This window comes from Oreochromis niloticus, linkage group LG18 (genome assembly GCF_001858045.2).
Source record: "Oreochromis niloticus isolate F11D_XX linkage group LG18, O_niloticus_UMD_NMBU, whole genome shotgun sequence".
Taxonomy (NCBI): domain Eukaryota; kingdom Metazoa; phylum Chordata; class Actinopteri; order Cichliformes; family Cichlidae; genus Oreochromis; species Oreochromis niloticus.
This window is the reverse complement of record NC_031982.2, coordinates 18,829,141-18,850,345: the sequence shown is the minus strand read 5'-3', so window position 1 is coordinate 18,850,345 and position 21,205 is coordinate 18,829,141. Positions and strand designations below refer to the sequence as shown.

The following is a 21,205-nucleotide window of genomic DNA, read 5'->3' as shown; positions in this document are numbered from 1 at the left end:
CCTGTGATTACAGTGTATTGCACTCCCAGCACTGAGATGACAGCTCCAGAACGGAGGCCATGGGTGAGACAGAGGGCGCTGCTAACATCTTTACCAACGCTACGCTCAAAATGAATAAGAATGAAAAATGGTGAGAGAGCAAGCAGCAGGGGGGAGAGGGTGAAGAGAATTGGGGAGGGGGAGTCATTTCATTGTTATTCAAGAGGCTCCGGGTAAGGAGCACTATGATTCCGCCAGGCCCCTTGACATGGCAGCCCTGCCTGTCCTCAATCAAAGCCAACGGCTGCAATTAATGGCAAAAATTAGAAACAATCACCGCCTCCCCCTTATTATCCTCAATTAGAGCGTACTAATCAAGGCCTGATCGCGCTCTGCTGCTCTCTCCAAACTAAATGTCAAACTTCATTACGGCCTGGCGTAGAAATCAAACGCCCCACATGCCATCACCCTCGCATTGGGAGGCCAAGGTGTAAAACACAGTGCCACAGGAAAAGGCTATCTGTGCATTAAGTACCTGTGTGCTGATGTGCAAACTCAGAAGAGGAAAAAAAACCCACTCTTATATAAATAAATTAGCAACGGTGCAAAAATAAATTGGAGCACAAGGGATAAAAAAAAGGGAAGCGACGCAAACTTTGCATGGACTAAGATTTTGGTAATCAGCAGAGCATTGTCCAAAAATTTATATTTTTATATTCGCATGAAAACTGACACGGCTCAGAAGCCCTTCTGCAATTAACAATTATTTCAATTATTACAGGTTAACCTGATAAATACTTCTTAATCAACTCTTTGTTCCATTGAATGTCACATAAGCATCACTTATTTCTGACAAAACAGTTTTATACATTTAACGTAAATAAAATGTGATAAAATATAACTAGAAATATTATTATCAATCAAAAATATATCAGAAAACATGAAAAGATAACCTTTGAATGATGTAAAGTTTTACTTAATCAATTTCACCTGTTTTAAGACCAGGCCCAGGGCATCAGTGACACTGAAATGCAGAAGTCTTTTGACTTTGACTTTCACTCACGCATTGACAAAGACTTAAGTTATTGTCATCAGCCAGCCTATCAATTGACTGTTTGAGCCTCTTGCTTTTAATTCAGGCTCAAAGATTGAGGTGCGTGAAGGAGACCAGGATCTAAACAAGCATCCGGTGCATTAAGAATGGGTGTCTTTATGAATGCAAGCAATAGAAAAATTGGGCCGGGATTTAATCAAAAATCTGCGCTCAATATTCAAGAGATGCTACTACCTCTGCTTCTGCCTTCGTTCAATAGGTTTACAAATGAGGACATTCTTTAAATAATATGGAAATGGTTACCTGGCTAAGATGCCTTCATTCTCCAGTGAATCATCAATCTGCTGTTTTTGCATCTCAGAATCACATTTTATGTTAACCTGCAACCTTCACCAAGGATAATGGAGTGATTGGGCATGGTTGGAGTCAATTCACATGGCAAAACATGAGCAGCCGTTACTGCGGAACACCCTCTATTGATTATTGAAGACACATTAGGAAGGAAGATAAGAGGGTTGCGTTTCAATCAAGTTTGTGTTGTGACAGCCCGGCATCACTTTACATTGCAGATCTGCTCCGCTACTTTAATTCACGTCCTTAAACTGTAAGGAGACATTAACGGCAAGATATTCAGCAAAGTTTCTGATGCTGCGTTCAGCGTAAGCCTTTAACTGTCTGCACTGACTATGCACTGATTACAGAGACACTTCTCTTCCTCTAACATAATCTATCATTTGACACATTGCTTCTACTATTATTTTCAGCTCATTTGCCTCATTCAAGCTCATTTGTGGTTACCTTAAAAGTAGCATGAAAATAATTGAAGAAAATAAAATAATGGAGCAAATTGTATCTGATTTAGCTGAAGACTGGATGCTGGTTAATGAGCTATGTTAATATTAAAGGCTTTACAGTTTACCAAACATGAAAATAGGAAATTCTAGCCTCCTTATTTCCAATAGCACAATGTTTAGGAAGTCCTATTTGTTCTCTGCAGTTCGGTCGCCCAACCCGCATTCACAAACATCCCCACAGACACACACACACATTATAATGCAAACACGCTCTGTGGAAAAAAAATCACATACAAACAGCCACTCACAAAAATTCTGCAAGAACACATACAGAATATATACACACACACACACACACACACACACACACACACACACACACAAACACACAAACACACACACACTCATGCTCATTTATTTGAGGACCCCACGAATCTAAGTAATTCTGCTTTGGGCATGCTGCTGATGGGAGACAGGGGTAGGGGGTGATGGAAGTGCCTGCGTCCAGGCAGAATTGATCGTTTGGCAGCTCCAAATGAGAGACAGGCTTGTCTGCGGAACCACGAGGGCCGTGCAGTTGGACTCCAGCAGCGCTCGTAAAGTGCGCTCTTTAAACTGCCGGGGCCCCTGGGAGCCCATGGGGAGGGGGGGAGCCGCCGCCGTGCTAATGAGAACTACCAGAGTGCAAACATGCATGGAAATGACTGTTATTCTGTTGATGTGCATTTAAGTGCTTTTTTACTGCCAACCACAAAGAGAGGGAAATAACTGGTGATGAATGGTACCCCCGAAAAGCATTCATTTTCCTCTTCGGAAGAAAAGAGAGGAAAACAGAAGGAGGAGGGGGGGGGCAGAGAGTAAGATGGAAGGTAAAGACAGGATGGGATTGGGGGGGGGGGGGGGGGGGGTTTGGCAGGGGGGCAGCAGACATGGTGAATATATTTTCTTACTTCACTCAAGTACAGTGACAGGGTGAAATGTGACAAGGAGGCAGCGAGTGGAGATGCATCGATGGCGGAAAGTTAACCTTCACCGTTCCTCTCCTCTGAACATGCTGCTTCTATCAAAGAGCAGCAGCCAAAAAGGTCACAGCGATCACAGCTCTAATCAGCTAATTATGAAAATGAGGCTTGTTTCACCTGCCGAAGAAGCTCGGGAAATGGCAGCTCCATCACACCACAACTCAGGATCAGGTCCCCTTAAGTTTATTTTAATACATTCTGTTCTTTGTGGCAATAATGAATTATATGCGAATTATAAGAACTCGGGAGGCGAGTGAAGGTGTAGAAAGCGTAGGTGGAGGGCTTACGGGCTCCGCTGCTTGTACTGGTGTTGATGGCTTCATTCCACTGGTCGGCGCTGGACACAGAGAAGGAGCGCTGGTGCATGCCATCTTTACTGCCGCCAAACGCCGACCCGCCCGTTTGGAGGGATGTGCTGCTGTTGGAGTGAGAAGCGCCTGGAAAATAAAAATTAAAAAAAAATTAATGCTTGTTTCTTATTTTGCGTACAGCTGTTTGAATTCTTTACTTGCAGGATTGTTTTCTTCGAGCTCCGAGGATAATGATGTAATTGAGTTAACAGTTTTAGGTAGTTTCTACTGCACTGCAACACTGCTGCCACCCTATTTGTGCACATATCTCTGTCAACCAACCCCCCACGCACACACACGCACACACACACACACACAAAACCCTTCTCCCTCCGCCTCTGCCTCTAATTAGCCCTTAATTAACAAGATACACTCTGAACGCTAATTATCTCGCCTCATCCCTCTGACTGCCACATCGATCTCCACTGGCGTCAGCAGGCGTTCTCCCCCTAACTTCCAATCAGGCAAGCCACGGACGCCTGGCTCTCTTTACTAATTCATGGGCTAGGCTGAACCATGTGGGGTCCTTCCCCCCTGCTCGTGAGTAGCTCCTACAACACGTCCTAACTACTCCGAAAAACTCATCGATATGCTTCCAGTCATGTGAGCGGAATCAGATTAACTGTCGGAGCTGGAAAATACAGCTCCGACAGTTAATCTGATGAATGGGAATCTCTCATGTGACATGAAAATATGTTCTAAAAAATAAATAATAAATAAAAGTAACGGAGAGTAAGTGCTACTTAAAAGTAGCGTTGGTGTCTAAAAAACAAGATCCTTTTCACAGTGTTTTTGCCATAAAAAAACCCCCCCACACACACATGCTGCACGACATTGTAAAAACAATTCAGTTTAATAAGGCCAATAGATATCGCACTGGCACTTACAAGGTTAAAACATCAGAGGTTTTGTTATGGAAATCAACACAATTCTCTGATTTTCTCGACAAAGCTTCCTCATCTTACAGGTAACACACATCAAGGCCCTTTATTTAATAATTACAAGAGAATATCAGTTTCTGATTGAGGTGACAATAACAGAAAATATAGTGTGTGGCCCGTGTGTAAAGTAAACTAAGCGGCACGGGTGCTTGTTAGGATAATATGTCCTACTCATTATCTAGAGTAATAAGTGTATCAAATTCACATAATCATGTCTAATTAGTATCAGTAATTATCTTGTTGGGCCCAGGAATATTAATCTTCAGGTCCCAGAGGGGAGGGAGCAGAATCGCAGCAAGAATGGGAGAGAGAGCGAGGGAATCATGCTGAGGAGCACCGACTAAATTAGCATGCTGAAATCAGAGCGGAGGAGGAGGAGGGGAGGGAGGAGGGGAGGGGGAGAGGCTTGGAGTAGGAGAATTGAAAAGAAAATGTGAAACTTTGTTTTCCAAAAACGTGACGCATGAATGATATATATTTTTTTTTAAAGCTCTGACTTCTATACATTTGCTCTTGGTAAGTGTTTTTTTTTTTTTTATGTGATTTGGACAACAGTGCACCGCTGCATGTTATTTCCCAGAGCCGACGTTAGTGTTACTGTTTAAAGTTAGAGGCATTCGTAACAGAAAATCCATTTTTCCACTATTCAAAATGTGTTTTAATTCACAGAGTGCAAAGTTTGACTCTGTGATACCTTAAAATAGAGAGGAGAGGGGGGCAAAAGAGGATTAGATAACTCCAAGGCAACTTCGATTGATATTTAAAATTCAACAATCATGTCTAATTGTCAAATTGGATGCTAATGATTAATGAATTATACATGGCTGTATCCATTAGTCCCCAGAGACCACTCCTGCATAAAGGGGAGGATAATGTAATTACAGTGGAGAAATAATCAGCTTGTGGCATTAAAAGAACACTGTACTCAAAGCTCCAGCCAGGCCCGACTCCTTTACATTTTATAGATTTAACAGTGGCACCACGGTGGACTGACAATGACGAAACATTATGAGTCAAACTGAGATTCAAGGGATTAATACTCAATTGGAAATCTCTCACACGGATTTTGGTGTTATAGACAATACAAAATATTAGTAATTAATGATTATTGACAATATAACTGGATTTATTTAGAATTGTGAATGAACCAAAACCCCAGTTTGAGGCCTCATTCTGTCCAGTCTCTGTTTAAGTCTCTATGAAAAACCATTCCAGCCATTTATGTTGACATTACATGAAATATAAACAGTAGTGTAAATAAGCAAACCTACATGAACAAAGACATTTACTGCTTAGTTCTAAATATTAGACTACTGGGATGTTACATTTTTTGTCCAGCTCTATTTGTTTGACAGCTTTACTCATTAAGCTTACAATAATAGCATTTCTATAGATTAAACCACCCTTCTGCACAGTCATTAAAAATTGTTAAAAAGCTACAATAATAAAAAAAATACTGTGCTATGTATCATAGTGATCTACTTATATTATTACATTATAATTTAACTTGTAATGAGGCATTATTATACTGGAATATTGCTATCTGTTAGACTATAATTCTTTTACCATTGATATTAAAGAAATATCACCAAAAAACAAAAAAAATTGCTACTTTTCTTCAACATGTTCTGACACTGATTCTCTTATAAAGAAAGCATGCCAAACATTTAACTTTTGTTCATTTCCTGCTTAAACTCTTCACAGAAAAAAACCCACTGTGGACTTTATTGTCATGTGTAAAAAGAGATAACAAAAGCCATATAGTTTCTACTGCAGGCGATCCAAGGCTCGGGTGTTAAGTACAGGCGATGGATTAGCGGGGAGCAGCTCTGCCTTGCTTCTCATTTCTCTTTAGGCCGGGCCGTCAGTGGGCTGATGAGCCGTGACGAGGCCTGACCCCTCCGTGGAGTTGTTGCCATTATGTACAAGTAGTGAGATAATGAAGCATTCATGCTAATGTGGGCCGAGCAACACATCATCTGCGGCTGTGTAATCCACCACCACCACCATCATCATCATGACCAACGCCCAGACGTCCCCCTTCGCCTCTCATACTGCGGCTCCTAGTCCAATCACAAGTCACTCCAGCATTTGCATTCAGACTTATGCATTTTATACAATGATTTCATAAACTGTACGCAACAAATTAACATTAAAATATTGATTTTAGCCCTTGTGTATGACAGTACAGCCTGTATTATGTTTGGAAATGGACATTTTTACAGTTGCTTTCTTCTTCATTTAAGCTCCTTTTCAGCTTCCATCTGATGACGTCTATTTCTATTGACAAAACAGATCTCGATACAAACAATTAACTCTCACAGTGGATCTCAGAGGGATCCCCAGCAGCACTTCCGTGTTGCAATAAAGCAACTTTAGAGAAACAACATTCACTTTTAGATAATTAAGCTAAGCACATTTGGAATATGGGAGATGGTTTTCGCTTACCCAACAGGGTTGAGGGATTCAGACTAAAGAGATTGGGAAATATTTCAACTTGGCTGGTAGTGGAAACAAAAAAAAAGCCGAAGTTGTTACTGGCCTGTTAGTTAGGGAGTATGTGGCTCTTAGTTCTGTAGCACTATATAAGCTGGAGACAAATCATGGCGCAGAGCTGGGAGGGAATGGGCGAAACACTTCTCTCCTTTTCCTCCCTTGTGGTGAGCGCATCTCTCCCTCCCAGAGGATTGATTAAAAGTGACTGGGCCCATTAATACTTTGATACAATGTATCTGTCGCTGGTGACACGGCAGGACGCATGTTAACAGGGAGGATCATATTTAAAATGGTTCCGCTCAGCACCCAGCAAAGGAATTAAACCTGGCCGCTTGGCAAACTCGCGGGCGCGTGCGTTCCCACATTTACTCTCTGTCTTCTCAACCTCTCCTCTTCATCTTCCTATCTCCCCCCATCCACTCTGCCCCTCCTTCTCCCGGTTGCTATCCCTCTTCTCCCAGTGATTATAAAGGTCTTTAGATCTAAGGAATGAATGAATTACCAAAGGCAAAGACAAGGCTTGTGATTTGGACGCTGTGAATGAAAAATTACCCCTTTGTTCCCTTCATCAATTGCATGTCTAATGAAATCAAAATCCCGATCGCATAATCAGAAGAGGGTCCTCCACCCGGAGAGAGACCTGATGTGATTTGTAACCTTTCTTTTCCTAAGTGGAGATTAAGGCAAATCTCTCTCACATTGTTCCCTGATGCAGACGTAGATGAAAACTGAAAATGTTGGGAATTCATCATTGATGAGTCTTTTCCAAGAAACGATCATCAGGTGAAAACAACACTTTTGCGTTAACAACAAGAAAGAAAACAACCCAGTTGGTGGTGGGTTTTATTCTCCCCAAAACCTTATCTGGCCTGTTTTTCACCGCCCTTCGTCCACTCAGACGACTCTCCTCAACCCTGCACTCAAGGTCAACACTTTGCAGGATAACACAACCTTGATCTCCTGTCCTGCGCTCTGTAAACTCCTACATCTTTCTGCTTGTGACTGATTAACCCATTCAGCTGTGGCAGCACCTTGGCCACATTTGAAAGTAACCTGCCCGGACAGTCCTAACGGTCCCTGGTGGCCCATCTTTGGCACTGAACCCCCTCTCAGCCAGTTAGCTTTAGCCTGAATGATGGAAACACTGTGCCCATTTCACAGCTGACGAAGGACCCCACCTCCCTCCGGGGATCACTCTGCTAATTAGTATTAATTACTCTTAATCCTAACCCCTAAATCCAATCACGGGCTTCCTCTCTATACGCCTGCCAGACTCTCAGCAGCCTCCAGTGGTACTGCTTGCTGAGAGAAGAGCTCTATTTTTAAGCCTGAAGGTGGAAAAATCCTGGCATGATGCTCAGGACCAAACTGCTTGTTGTCACTGTGACCACTACAGTACCACAGAGGATGGAGAAGAAGTAGGTCAGTGACTTAAAAGACAACGATAAACAACTGTTCCTTAAACATGGTTGCAGCATTTGTTTGAACACAACTTGCGATTCCCTGTTCAGTAATATAGAGAAGTAATAGATTTGTCATAGATGCTCATTAAGTCATCAGTGTGTATACTACACGGCAGCTAATTTGCATATATGAAACATACAGAAAGATAATTAACCTGTTGGGAGCCATTTTTGTGATTAATCGCAAACAGAGGGCAATATAAAATTAGTAATGTAATAAAAGCCTAATTGAGTAACCATTACATATTCAAGGTATGATTTATTTCTTCTAAGAGCCTGAAATGTATATATATAATCTCTCTTAACTTAAAAGTGTCCATGCTTTTAAATTTACCAGCATAAGTGAGCGTTATAAATGTGGCACTAGCCTCAATACCGAGGCTAAAATTGCAACTTTTATGATTAAGCTGGAACAGTAGATTATATAAATATACAAATCATTTCCTAATAGACTACATTTTGGACACTCCGAAGTCCAAAGGATGAAGTGGTGGTTGTACTATGGCTACAACAAAATAAAAATACTTAATGACTAGAACATGTTTTTTGAGATTTGTCCAAAACCACAATGATATAAAAAGTCATATAAAAAAAATGAAAAAAGCTCGCACCACCATATTTGTAGTTTATCTAAGGGTGTTTTCACATGTTCAGTCCTGCACTTTGCTCCAGTTTATTTGAGCCCAAAGCTGAGTGAAAGGTGCAGCCTTAGATCTAGATGAGCAGTATGCATCAGGTGTGCCAGCTAGCTATACCAAAACTGAAAAGTGTGCCTCTCTTGATACATTAACATTAACATTACTAAGCTGTAGAAAGTTTTTAAACATAAAATATTAAATCTGAATCAAAGCTGAGCAAACTATGAGCTCCTCAAATAATTAGACTTTGCTCACATTTGTGCTCTTTGTACAAAAGTGCAGTGTAATGTAAGTGTAGTGGGTACAGAGGAGGGAGGAAGAGGGTGATAGCGTCATTCATGTTGTGACACGACACCCTAAAATTATTAATCCTATCGTATCATAACTGTTTATGTGAAAAAAGAGCAGAAATTCTGCCCATTGGACAAATAATGAAGTGGGGATTCTGACCTGTGTTTCCTATGCCCAGCTGCAAAGTGCTGCGGTCCTTGGTCAGCCCGTTGGTTTTGGGACTAGCAGTGGGGGCGACGGTGGCCACTGCTCTGGGCGGTCGCTTCCCAGGCACCTTAACTGTTGTCCTCAGCAGGTCAATCTCTTTTCCGTGCACATTCTGCATGTAGTCCTACAGGAAGTAATAAATAAGAGCATGACAACTGTATCAAGCAACCTACGCCCTACAAGTTTCCCACAATTTACCTACTTGATTACATACTGTGGACCAACAAGAATCCAGGAATTATAGAAGAAAAACAAATTAAAAGACTATTCAATTTCCATCCCCATTAGTCACAACCCATCTTAGACCTTCCACTACGGCTGCGTGATAGTGGAAAAATGATTGTAAAGCCATTATACATCACCTGTGCCCACGCCGTCTCTCCAAATAGCGAGATGTTAGGCTTAATGAATGCAAACTGTCTCATTCTCTTTCAATTTGGCCATTTGATTTGGTTTAAAGCGACTGCCGCCCAAATGTGGGAAGCCAAGGTGAAAATCATTGGGCTCAGCAGAAAAAGATCCAGATAGAGGCGAGCTCGGCCTTTGCCGTCCCCCCACCGGCTCCTCTGCTTTATTACCGTGTCATAAAGCACTCATTTCTTTCCCAAGCCTCCTCGCTAATTACCCAGTGAGCGCTCTCATTTCATTTTATTGCTGGAATTAACAGCCAGATCGAAGCGTGCAAAGCTATTAAGATGTGTGATTAAGCCACATTCAATTAGTTTCTACAAACAATTTAATTGATGTAGCAGATAGAATTAACAGAAGGTGATTGTGTGGATGGCTTGGCTGACTGCGAAATTAAAGGTTCCCCTCTTTCACTCTCAGGCTGCCTCCCTCCCTCGCGCCTTTCCTCAATCTCTCTCTTCCCCCCTTTTTTTCTCCTTTTCTTACTCCTTCTCTGCTCCACTGCTCAAAATGAGCTTGAGCTAATGTAACTGTCAGCCTTATTTCACCTCCCTCTGTAAGTCAACAGATTCATAGATTCATAGATTGCCCCGATGACCTGTAATAGCTGTAATGATCAAGAGATAGCCTGTTCAGTCAATTACATACATCACTTTAGCCTGGCACCGCTCTACTAATAACTGCTTGTAAATTAAACCACTAACACACTGTCAGAGTAAAAAAGACCACACACAGGGTTCATGTCTAACCACTGGGCCCGTTTTCAAAGTTTGAGTTGTCTCATTAGAGACAAGATGCTGAAAATATCGCTCATTTCATGTGGCCGAATGATCTAGACATCCCGAACGCAAGACTGGAAGAATCAGAGAGTGATGGAGGGAATCCGAGGGCAGAGACGGGCATTTCTGAGTGGAGCACCGGGCTCTTCAGCTGTCTGCTGCCAGCCAGCCGAGTGTTTAAGAGGTATTAGCAGCCCAGCGGGACTCTGACAAAGATGGATGTGGGAGGCTGGTCAGGCTCTGCTGCCATGCGGTGAGAACCATTATAAATACAAGCCAGCGTGAGGCCTGGGCGCGGCAGGCACGCAGCAGCACAGCCATGTCTCCATTAGCAGACACCGTGGATTGGCACCACAGGGTGGGCAGAGATGACCACTAGGACACCCCGTTTTTTAATACTAAGCTCAAAGTCCCAGGGTTTACTAATATGGCCGTTACGTTACACACAGCAATAAGTCTCTGTTGAGTTCATGTGCATATGTGGTTGCAATCCAGTTTCCTACAGCAATGGTGGCAAATGTAATCGCATCAAGAGAATCGTGCTCAGCGCTTGAAAAAGTCCTGCATTAAAAACCTCCAGCAGCACCCTCGAGTACAAACAGTGGTGTAACAAACCCATAAAGCCGAGTGGAAAAGAAATAGCAAAGGAAGGAGCAAAAGTCTGTGTGTGTGTGGAGGTGGGGGGGGGACTCACATGTAAACTGGGGTGGTAAGTGAGGACGCCATTATCACACAGTGTGACATATTTCTTTTTCCACTCCTTGTTGAGGGATTTGCCACTTCGCTTCAGAAGGATTCCCTGTAAGAGACAAGCCATCACGGTGAGCATATGCAGCGCGGTCGATGATATGAGCCATTATGGATGTTAAATACCATAAAACAGTGCTGTTATTGTTATTACAGATTTGTTATTGCGCTTTCATGGAGAATTTTCTTGGAGGTACACCATAAAGCAAACAAACATCATATTAAATGACAATTATGAAACAGTACGGAAGTAATTACATTAAAAACATTTTGGCAATTACCTAACAATTGCAATTAATCTCTTTCTGTTATAGCTCGGCGGCTGACAGGTTTAATGAAATGCTGCTTTTGCTTCTGCGCCCTTTTGAACCTACAAAGCTGGACAAGTTCCTCTGCTATAGGGACCATTCAGGAACAGAGACAATCCAATTTGCCAGACCTCCTCCCTGCATTCATGCACATAACATGCTGAACTCTGGAAGACCCCTCAATCCCGGGATTAGAGAGTGTGATCTACCCTCTTCAAAGCCCACTCATCTCTTATTCTATTCAACTTTATCTTCTGGGGCCTTTTAGGGCCTCACAAGGTTTCCTTATCTGTTGAGTAAATCCACTGGTAAACAATGGAGTTCCACCGCTGGAGGTGACCAAACGCCGCTGAGTGCAAGGGCCAGGAGGCTCTCTCTGAGGTTAAATAGTGAGGAGGGGCCTGCTTAATTAGGGGATTAAGCCGGGGCAATGTTTGTGCTTTTACAGCCCGGCCCTATGTGTGTGTGTGTGTGTGTGTGTGTGTGTGTGTGTGTGTGTGTGTGTGTGTGAGAGCTGAAAAAAGGGGGGTCAAAGGGGTAGTGTTTTGCTAGTAAGGACCATCCTGCAGGCTTTAATCCTGATTAACACATCAGGAAGAGCTGACCCTCGGTGACCTGGGCACCAGGCTGTTTGCCGACAATCATCTTAATCCAGACCCTGATTCATCTGCCACGACCCTCCACCCCCCACCCCCACAAATGAATCCTGACTATCCTGACAACTGGGCTGCACGCTGGTGCCCATAAGTACAGGCTTCATATCCTATCAACAAATCTGCATCTGAAATAATTGAATTTTACTTTACAGAGTAGAAATAACATTTTTATAATGAAAAAAAGAAAATCCAAATGTAAGCTTTGAAAAATGAGGGAGCAGGCCGGCTCTGTCAGATCGTGTTGCCGAAGCCTGTTGTTTATTAAGATGAAGTATTGCTGAATTACTTGTACTGGAATACATTTAAGAACCCATAAGGTTTCAGAGAAGATGAATCAAAATATGAGAACGATATTCTGAAACCATTTAAAGTTTTGATGGAAAATGAGGAGGGGGAAAACACAAGCCATTAAATTAAAATTTAAACTATATATATTTTTTAATGCTCAAAAGCAACTGTTAACTGTTTTGTAACTATTCATACTTGAAGAGGATTTTTTGTCCAGGAAGAAACTTGTGTCCCTTTAATTGATTAGTTGCTGACTGCCCGGGCTCTCTCTCAATATGGTCAATAAAAGAACTGTAAACACTTTTTAAATGTGTCTCTAATCATACAAAGTAAATGATGCTTTCAGAGGGCCTCTAGCAACTTTATAATGCATGTTTTACAAGCAAATATGTTCCTCATCTTGTGGTCTTACTGAAGCATACACAAATCTATACACGCAATCAGTGTGGAGCTTCAAATTATTTATCAGAGCCGTGAAGCAGATCGATAAAGATGCTAAGGCAATTATGCGAAAATCTACACATGCACGCTAATTTTTCTGTTATTTTATGTGAACAGTTGCCTATTACGACTGTGATAAATATCATCATAGATCAGGTCACTTTCAATAACTGGAAGCCTGACATACGATTTAATTGAATTAATCATCGGGGCTCTGTCTCAGATTGGAAAATGAGGTCTTTTATGGGATAGTGTGACATCACGAGGAGAGGTGCGGAGTCCAGTGCTTCCCCTCGACACTGGCATACACATGCGGGCGCGCGCGCGCACACAAAAAGATGAGTGTGTCAAGCTTGTGCGACATAAGGAAACGGGCCAGTCGTCAGACGCGCTCTCTGTGTCCACACAATTGTGATATCTACACAGAGGAGATAGTGTCTTTCTCTCCTTTTGTCAGATTACCAGGAGGAAAGCTGCAAACTGCCACTGTGGCTGACTGATAGGCCGGCCCTTTGTGACACACCAGGAGAAGGGAGAAAGTGTGTGCACTGGTGTGTGTGTGTCGGTGTGCGCTGGTGTGTGAGGGGTGAAGAACTGCTGACGGCTCCTCAGCAGTGAGTGCATTGTTATCCTCACTCACTATTTTTATAGATGGAGGGGGGGGCATGCAATGTGTAATTTGGCCTGATGGTGTGAGGGGGTGCGGGGAGTAGTGGTAATTAAGCTCACATTGATACTTTGATCTCCTTGATTGTGCATTTCACTGGCCTGGAGATCAGCTAGTCAGTCCCCCCTCCACATGCCTCCCCCACCAGCACCACACACACACACACTCCATCCATCCCTCCACATCTGTATCTGAATTGCATCCCTACTCATCGAAAAGAAGGAGTGTTTTTTTTTCTTTAGATAAAGCATCGGTTCTTATCTTGCCAAAAGTTGCCGTGATACTCAGGGAAATAGGGAAAGTGCTGCGCACTTTAGAGAGGAGGTCCCACTAATGCACGGGCTAAGACTGAAAGGGTTTACACTAAAGATTGCTCTGAGGGGGATTTCGTTTAATCTGTGAAAATCAAACTCCTGATCACCTGTGGACTAATGAGTGTCTGCAGGGAATTACACAGATCTACAAAAACGCAGCCACTTCGCTGAGACTTAAATTACATCTTTAAAGGTGTTTTTAGCTGTTCTCAAGCTGCTGTGCTCTGATAGACCCATAATTTGAACTCGTATTGCTGAATAAAAATTTAAAAAAAAAGCCTTATCTATTACACAAACATCTATCGTTGCCCACAGAGTGATCACCTCATAGCCAACTATATCTACTTTAAACACAAAGGAACATTTTTTGATTAAGAAAGCATCACCCTGCCATTATATCAGCTAGACCCAAAGCCTTGGCAATTTTCTCCCACAGGGAACGAGGAGGTCTGGCAAAACATTTTCAAAAGAAAGGACAGTGTCCTCTATCAGCTGCAGGTAAAGATGATAATACAGGAATGCTGACCTATTTTCAAAAGCCCTCATATAATCAGGAGTGATTACTAATGAATGTGCCATTTACTCCTCCTTACAGTCGGACCTTTAGAAATGATTTAGAAAACGTTTTATTCGGTGGTTCGCTGCTGTGCATCTGTTCCATTCACTACAACGTGTGACTAAAACAAATATAATATAGGGAAACAATAAAGAAACACAGGCACAAAAAATCAATAAATAATAAGGAGAAGATTTTTTAAAACAAACCAATATTAGACTAATATTCCAGCAGTGTTTGTGGAATAATCATGTCAATTAAAGCTGTAGCATTTTTACCATCACCCCAAAAAAATAAATAAAATGCCTCCATAAAAAATGTGTATTGGGACAATATATAGATATGAATGAATGAACAAAATATTAGTTCAGCACAATCAGGTGGAGTCAGTGGTTCAACTATAGGATTATTGCTCACAGACGTTGCTCACTGGATTGGCGTCATCTACAGCTGACTGACATGTTAAATACTCAGACTGACCCTAAATAATGTTCTTAGGTCCAATAAATGTTTGTTTAGTAGCCACAGTCAAAACAAGATATATCCTTTAAGGAACTGTCAGCTGAGGAAAAACACAAAAATCTTTATTATACATTAATAAGCGTTAAACTGTGACCTGAAAATTGCAGTACACAAAGTTTTTTTAAACGATGGTGCTTTAAACATAATCTATAAATTCATAGGTGCTGCTTCAGAAAATCACACATCAAATATTAACAAATGAAATGTTTAAGTTGATTTCTTTTTTCCTGACAGGTTGTGTCATTTCCTGAGAACAAAATGACTCAACAATGGTCAGATGTAACCAAACTCATCAATTCTCCAGGGTTTAAAATCCTGCCTTAGTTTTTTGGACGTGTACACTTTGATAGGTGTGTGTGTGTGACTTCCATATCTTAGTGGTAGCGGTGCCTGCTTGTAAAGCATTTGTTACATTGGGTTGTGCTGCCATCTAGTGGATTTTGTAGCATATGGCCTTTCTCCAAAATCACTGAATATAAAATTACTTTAAACCTCTACTCAGACCAAAGAAGCCATACTTACCACAGGAACTGTGGGAAATGTAGTTTTAAAAAAAAGGTTAGTAAGACTGCTTACCTGTTTGATAGGTATGGCCCTTCCACTGCCTATGCTGTCTGTTTTACTGTCAACGCTCTTTGCTTGTTCACTGGCTTTCCGTGACTGCAAGGAAACAAGAAAGTCAGTCAGACACCGAAGCGACGCACAGAGCACGAGATGGGAGCCGTGGGGGTGTGAGGAGGATTTGGGTGGGGTCGTGCGTGTTGGGGCGTGTGTGCGTGAGGGAAAGAGACTGGGGGTCAGAGGGTGTTCGGAACATTTGCTGTAAACTAAGCGTTGCAAAATAAAAAATAGTCTCAAAAGAAGCTTCAAATTAACAGACAAGCAGACCAGCGGAACAAACAGCATTAACACCGACGTGCAAGTCAAAAAAAATAAGAAATTTAAAGAAAAATAGAGACCAAACCAAGACCACACTGGACACATCTCAACACAGAGGAGACCAGAGACGACCACACATTGAGTCATGACTCAGCCCTGAAACCCTTTGGTAGATCCTTCCCTCTGAGACCCAGTGCGGGCCCTTAGTGGACCTGCAGACCACCTGCTGCTGTACCCACTGCAGCATCAGCTGTGCCTTTCACATAGTCAAATAATAAGTGCTTTTATAGCACGATCAATATGTTAAACGTCATAACAGGTTAGAAAGGAAAGAAAGGAGAGTGGTTATTTTTCTTTCTCTCTTTTTTTTCTTTAAAAAAAAAGGCTTTGGTAGTATTTCTTCCTCCAGCCTCCAGCCTGCAAAACCTAGAAGGACACAAAATCAATCTGCCAAAGTCAGACAATTTAAGTGTCAGAGAAGTTAAAATACATCAGCATTAAAACTCCCGGGAATGCCTGTGGAGAGGGGGGGGAAAAACCCAGTGGTACAGCGACTGAAACTTGACATGAAACAGTTTAATCATAACCTTCCCACCCCAACACAAATAAAGAGATGAGGTACAGGTAGGGACAGACATGAGTGTGTATGGTCTCACTCAGAACATGAGAGATGTCCAGTCACCAATGGAAAAGAGGTAGTCTGAGTTCAAGTAAACCAACTCTGGCGTTTATATTTTTTTCCAACATTTTATTTTTTTTTATGATGACTTGTTTAGCTTCTATACAGACACCATACAAAGCAAGTCACAAAGTCACTTCAAAATATTCAACAGATTGAGCCAAACATTGCAGTTCCCACAAAATATAGGATGGACAGTTATTTCATATATTCCTTATATGTATGTACTTTTTATAGAGTACCATTGTAAATAAAATACAATACAAGATATACAGCAGTCTATATTTTTGTCAATCCATTCATGATAGAAAAGCGATTATGCAAGAGTTCATAATCTCTGTACCAAACCTAAACCGAGGAAAATGAAAAGAAATTAAAAAAGAAATTAAAACTGAATCTGCAAAAAAAAAAAAAAACCCAACCCAATAAATTAAAAATAAATAAAAGAAAAATAACTGTTAAGTTTAACTACATTCATACAAGTCGGTGCAACCCAGTTTCATTTGTTTTTCGTATATTATGCCTCTGTATTACCTCAACACCCTGACGATCTACACTAGTTTTTATGAAGGCCTTCATAAAATTTACCCCAAACTGCTTTAATCTAAAACACCTCTGTGCTAATACCTTTAGATCACATTTTCAACATCCATTCAGTACTTCAAAACGTCCTGGAAAAGGAGAGCGAGTCAAATAAAAACAGACCAAATGAATCGAGGAAAATCTAAAAGGAAAAAAACAACAACAACAAACAAACAAAAAAAGAAAAACAACTTGGCACCTCTAGTCCTTGAGTCCTCATTTATGGCAAAAGGCAGCGTGATGTCATGTAAGGAAAAGGTTGTGTCCTTTAGGTGGCTGGGTAACAGTTCCAAAAGTGACTCGACTGTACAGCATGTTTTTGTTTTTGTGTGGCGTGTCTGAATGAGAGCACGGGGGAGTGAGAAGAGGGTGGGGCAGGGCAAAAAAGGGGGTGGATGGGGCATTTCCACAAGAGTCCCTACAGTTTGTCTCACGCTGTGATATTAGACAGTCTACTCTGAGTGCACTCAAACACTTGACGCAAAATCCTACGTTTTCCACACGTTCTACGCATTACCCGAAATGCAATAGGGCACTGAGGGTAAAGCAGCAACAAGCTGAAAGTCCTCAACCAATAATCTCCTCTCTATCAGGACTGGCAAAGCAGGGGGACTCTTTTTTTTTTTTTTTTTAACCATCATGCTCTTCTAATTCGGAAGGAGTTGGAAAGCCCTTTTTGTTGAAGAAAGGTTGGAAACAGAAGCACAAATCTGCAAATATTAAAAAACAGTGTCAAATGAATATTGTTTGTGTTGTTGTTGGAGTTTTGTTTCACACGAGAAACAAGTTCAGGGACTGAAATACGGAATGGAGAAACACTGAATGGCGCACATTAATAAATGGGTCGAATGAGTGATGGAATTAAGTATAAAAATGCTGTAATATTCATTTATATTCCTCAATAGTGTGCTTTTCAACACAAAAAGGGGACAGACAGCCTGAAGACCTCAGGAAACCACAGACAGACTACAAAACACATTGTTTAGTTATTGACTATGGAAGCACTAGGAAAGAATAACGTGTACTGTGCTGACACCTAGTGGCCAATGACAGTTATGGTGGAAACTGGCTTGAAATGATTGTGGTTTGGTGATTTGTGAGGGTGGTGAAAAGACGGAGTGATAAGATCTTCTGATGTAAAGCTTTGAGTTTTATTTACTTTTAAAAAAATCTAAATGTATTAATGCAAAGCACTGATCTATTTCAAGGGGCTTTTTCTTTTTAAGTAAACCATATCTGGTATATTTGGAGCAGTATTATCTAAGTAAACTGCACAACGCAAAGGATTTTTCTTCATTTTTAAGAGTCCCAGTGCCAGTGCCATGATTGTGACATGTGTTACTATTATCTCAGATTTATAACAGGACTGGACCTCGTATGTAGTGACTAGAGAGAGTCTAGTGTTGATCTGCCAGAGCTCGTCTACCGATGACATTAAGGCATTTTTCTGGAGAGCTTCTCTTGAGGCCTTCTGAGATCTGCTTTACAATCTACTCACCTACTTTCGAGATTGTGCCTGGCAACCTGCGATCTACCGGCAGAACTTTTGGTGAACTTGTAACACAGATACCAATTTCTTTTTTAAGACGTGCAAAGCTAGGAAAGGAACATCCTCGGCATTGTTGTGTTGATGAAATATTTTCTCTTTCTGCTGTTTTTCGTAAAATGGCAAGGAGGTTTTTGCAAAGCAAGTCTTCCTCTCCTGAGCCCATCGCTCTCTTCGAGTGTCACTGAAGAAATGTCGACATCGCCCCGTCAACTTTCCGTCCCTTCCTCCTCCTCCTCCTCCTCCTCTCTTCCCTCCCCCTCCCTCCTCCCTCCCTCGGCTCGCTGCTCCTCAGAAGGTCATGAGCTGAAACTCCCGCTCGGCTTGCCACTCTGGCACCCACACTGGGTAGGTGGCGTGCTTCGGCATCTCCATGACGCGGACGGGGAGAGGCTCATTTCTCTGGTGGACATGGTTAGTCACTACCTAGCGGGGGGGAAGGGAGACAACAAGGGGAGCTAGCACACAGCCTGTACTGCTCGGTGGCCACAAAGCCTGCGGCTCCCCAGCAGCTGGGGCAACAAGATGAAGGCGGTAGGACAAATAGAGGAGGGGAAGGGATAGATCGGGGGGGGTTAGAGAAGGAGTTGGTTAGAAAGAGAGGAGAGAGGAAATAGGAATGAGATGGGAAACAGGTGACAGCAAGAGGTGAGAGGGAGGTAGATTGGTGAAAGAAAGGGGATATGACTGGGAGGGAGAGGGAAAGGGGTAATCTCACATAGCCTGATCTCTGTCTCATAAAGCTCAAAAAGTTCTGCAGAGAAAAAATTGAAAACTTGCATACAAAGATGGCATGTGAATGAGACACTGGTTTCGCAGGGGAATTTGTTTTTCCCCAATCCGGGATCATTAGAGAATTGTTTGTATTGATTTTAAAGCTTGCTGATTTGTACTTTTTTGCAGACCTCCCTGAGCTTAAGGAGGCCCAGGTCGGGCTACGCGAGTTTAGGAAAGACTTAGCAGCAAAGAAGAAGGCTGGGAAGAGAAAAAGGGGGAGAAGGGGAACAGGCTGGGTAGAAGAACATGGCAGAGGCTACAAGTAAAAGACAAGCTTAGGACAGCTAAGGAAATTAGAGTGGTTAGTGCACACATACGCTATCGGTTAGGGCAAAGGGCAAATGTGACAGGACACGGGGTAAAGAGCAGGCAGACAGGGGTGTCGGGATACTGGTGTGGTAGTTAATCTTAGCGATCGAAATCAAATGTAAAATGGGGACTCAGCAAGTTGATTAGTGGCCAGTTAGAGCACTTTCTGTCTGAAGCAGGGGTGCTAAGGGTGCCAGCATGCATTATTAGCAGCGTGTAAACGGGCCACAGGTTGGCTGGGATTTTAAAGTTTAGCTTGATCGGGGCAGGAGAAGTGGCATTGGCGGTTTTGTCGCTGCCGTCTCTCCCCCAAAAGGGAAGTCACTGCAAAGAAAGGATCTAGCAAAAATAAGAGGGGTAGGGGGAGGGAGGTCAAAGATTTAGACAGCGCAGAGGGCCCAGTTTGTTATGGGTGAGATGAGGAACTTAATTCATGTGCACTCACTACATCCAATTAGAAAAGAAAAAGGACATGAAAAGAGTTAATGTTTTTCTTCCACAGTGTTTATCTTTGATATTTGCTTTAAGGTTTCATTTTATTTCTTTATTTTTTTTTTATTTTTTGGTGCATTTCAGGGATTTAATGAGATTTATTTTGTCTTTTTCTCCTTTGCCCATTGTGCTGTGTGAACAAGACACTGTCTTTGCCTGCATCGGAGGCAGGAGAGGTGGCTTTTTTTATGCATTTTGAGCTACCTGTCTCCCTCTGGTGGAAAAAGTGCGCTCGGCAACATGCCTCCTAGTAGTGTGAGTGGGTGTTGCTTTGCATCAGCTGTCGCATACTTACTGTGAAAATGTTGGAGCGGCGCTTTGACTGCTTGCGGATGGGCGTGGGCGTGTTGGAGGCAGCGATGGTCTCAATGCGCATCTCCCGCTGACTTATGCTGGGGGTGGAGGGAACGGAGGAGGAGTAGTCGCTGAATGCACCCCCACCATTGGCCGCCTGGGGAGCGAGAGAGATTAACACGAACCGACAGAATCAGAGGAAAAGCAGGAGGAAAGAGGAGGAGAGAGGATAGTAAAAAGAAAAAAGGAAAAGAAAAAACAACAACAGGGGAGACAGAACCAGGTCAATTTAGGAAAAATATGATGTGGACAAAATTACCCACTCACTAACAATACAAGCAATCGCCATGAGAAGAATTACATAAACTGGAGATTTTTTACATATTCACGCGGAGAATTTAAGTGTGGGCTGTGAATATTTGGATCTTACCTGGTTAATGTGAACAGAGGGGATCGATGCAGCGGGGACTGATGAGTGGCTGGGAGAGTTTGGGAGTGATTTGCATGGACCAATAGAGAGCTGCTGCTTTTTCCTCATGGCCACAACCTTCTGGGCAACTGGAGGCAAACACACAGCAAGATACGGTCAACTAGCCCGGTCAGCCAACCTTGGGAGAGTTTTTACGGATTTAGTGGGTTACACTGTGAGAATGTGAAATCCAGGATCACGTGTGATGATGTAGACTAGTTTGGTTGCTGAGCAACAGTGGGAAACCTCAACGAATT

The 21,205-nt window shown here is 42.3% G+C and overlaps 1 protein-coding gene across 6 annotated transcripts in view; it reads right to left on the bottom strand.

The window, feature by feature from the left end:
* The window catches only part of agap3 (ArfGAP with GTPase domain, ankyrin repeat and PH domain 3), a 119,800-nt gene that overhangs the window by 30,528 nt on the left and 68,067 nt on the right, over positions 1-21,205 (bottom strand). For 3 of the 6 annotated variants that reach the window (XM_003437865.5, XM_019348147.2, XM_005476422.4), the window contains exons 7-12: positions 20,910-21,037; positions 20,481-20,636; positions 15,498-15,581; positions 11,117-11,221; positions 9,188-9,359; positions 3,137-3,286 (exon numbers count right to left, since the gene is read on the bottom strand). In XM_003437865.5, the coding sequence (XP_003437913.1) occupies positions 3,137-3,286; positions 9,188-9,359; positions 11,117-11,221; positions 15,498-15,581; positions 20,481-20,636; positions 20,910-21,037 (795 nt within the window). Of the gene's footprint in view, positions 1-3,136; positions 3,287-9,187; positions 9,360-11,116; positions 11,222-15,497; positions 15,582-16,264; positions 20,033-20,480; positions 20,637-20,909; positions 21,038-21,205 lie in introns of those variants that run through there. The other 3 variants (XM_013270434.3, XM_013270432.3, XM_013270429.3) reach the window with 3 other exon arrangements.